The sequence below is a fragment of the Eimeria mitis genome, genomic scaffold (genome assembly GCF_000499745.2).
Source record: "Eimeria mitis Houghton genomic scaffold, Emh_scaff944, whole genome shotgun sequence".
Classification (NCBI taxonomy): Eukaryota; Apicomplexa; class Conoidasida; order Eucoccidiorida; family Eimeriidae; genus Eimeria; species Eimeria mitis.
This window is the reverse complement of record NW_013576972.1, coordinates 9,201-10,006: the sequence shown is the minus strand read 5'-3', so window position 1 is coordinate 10,006 and position 806 is coordinate 9,201. Positions and strand designations below refer to the sequence as shown.

Here is an 806-nt window from a genome sequence, read left to right as displayed (position 1 = left end):
TATATATATATATATATATATATATATATATATATATATATATATATATATATATATATATATATACTTAGCGAAGCGTGCATGTTATTTGCTGGGTAAATTGGGTGTTCATGAGTGTGTTGCAACACGCCCCACCTGGAGCAAGCGTTGCTGTTCTCGTATTGCTGATATTGCATGCTGCAACTGCTGCTGCAGCTGCTCAGTGGAAGGCCGACGTTGCAGCCAGGCCAAAGGGAGACACGCCAAGCCGAAGGCCCCAAAGATGATCCACACCCCCTGTGCTGCAGCACCAACAGAGCCGAAGTGCAGCGAGAGCAAATGCAATGCAGAAACAAGTGCCTCAAGCTGCACTGCCAACAGAGGAATGCATCCAAATTTAGTTTCGCATATCTTCGTTGCTGTGCCTACAAGTGCTTTTGCCCCTGAGCTCACACATTTTTGCTTTGCTGGGTGCCGTCAGGCTGGTGAGACTCTACCACTTTGTGTATACTTTCGTGCTCATACTGTGCCTTTCTTTATCGCTGTTCGTCTTTGGATTTTCATGTCTCTACATGATATTTCGTGTCTATGTCTCAACAAGTTTATGTCTTAGTTGCTTTACGGCTCTGCGTATGTATGATATTACGTTTGGTGTCTGCATGCGGCTACCAGTGGTTGTCAACTAGGCCTCACCCCCGCAAAGGAAACAAGCGCCTAAATACAGTAGAGAGTCCACGCCTGTCTTGTGTACCCCCAGCAGCTGAGCTGTATAGAGCTGCACCGCGTCCGAGTCAACGCGTTGTGCCGCTGCTGCTGCTGCTGCTGCT

General features: G+C 47.0%; 1 protein-coding gene across 1 annotated transcript in view; it reads right to left on the bottom strand.

The window, feature by feature from the left end:
- EMH_0025840 (uncharacterized protein) overlaps nucleotides 1–806 on the bottom strand; it is a gene marked incomplete at both ends in the record, with an annotated part of 4,940 nt that overhangs the window by 3,278 nt on the left and 856 nt on the right. The window contains 2 exons of the mRNA XM_013502525.1: nucleotides 136–422; nucleotides 673–806. Coding sequence (XP_013357979.1) covers nucleotides 136–422; nucleotides 673–806 — 421 coding nt within the window. The remainder of the gene's footprint in view (nucleotides 1–135; nucleotides 423–672) is intronic.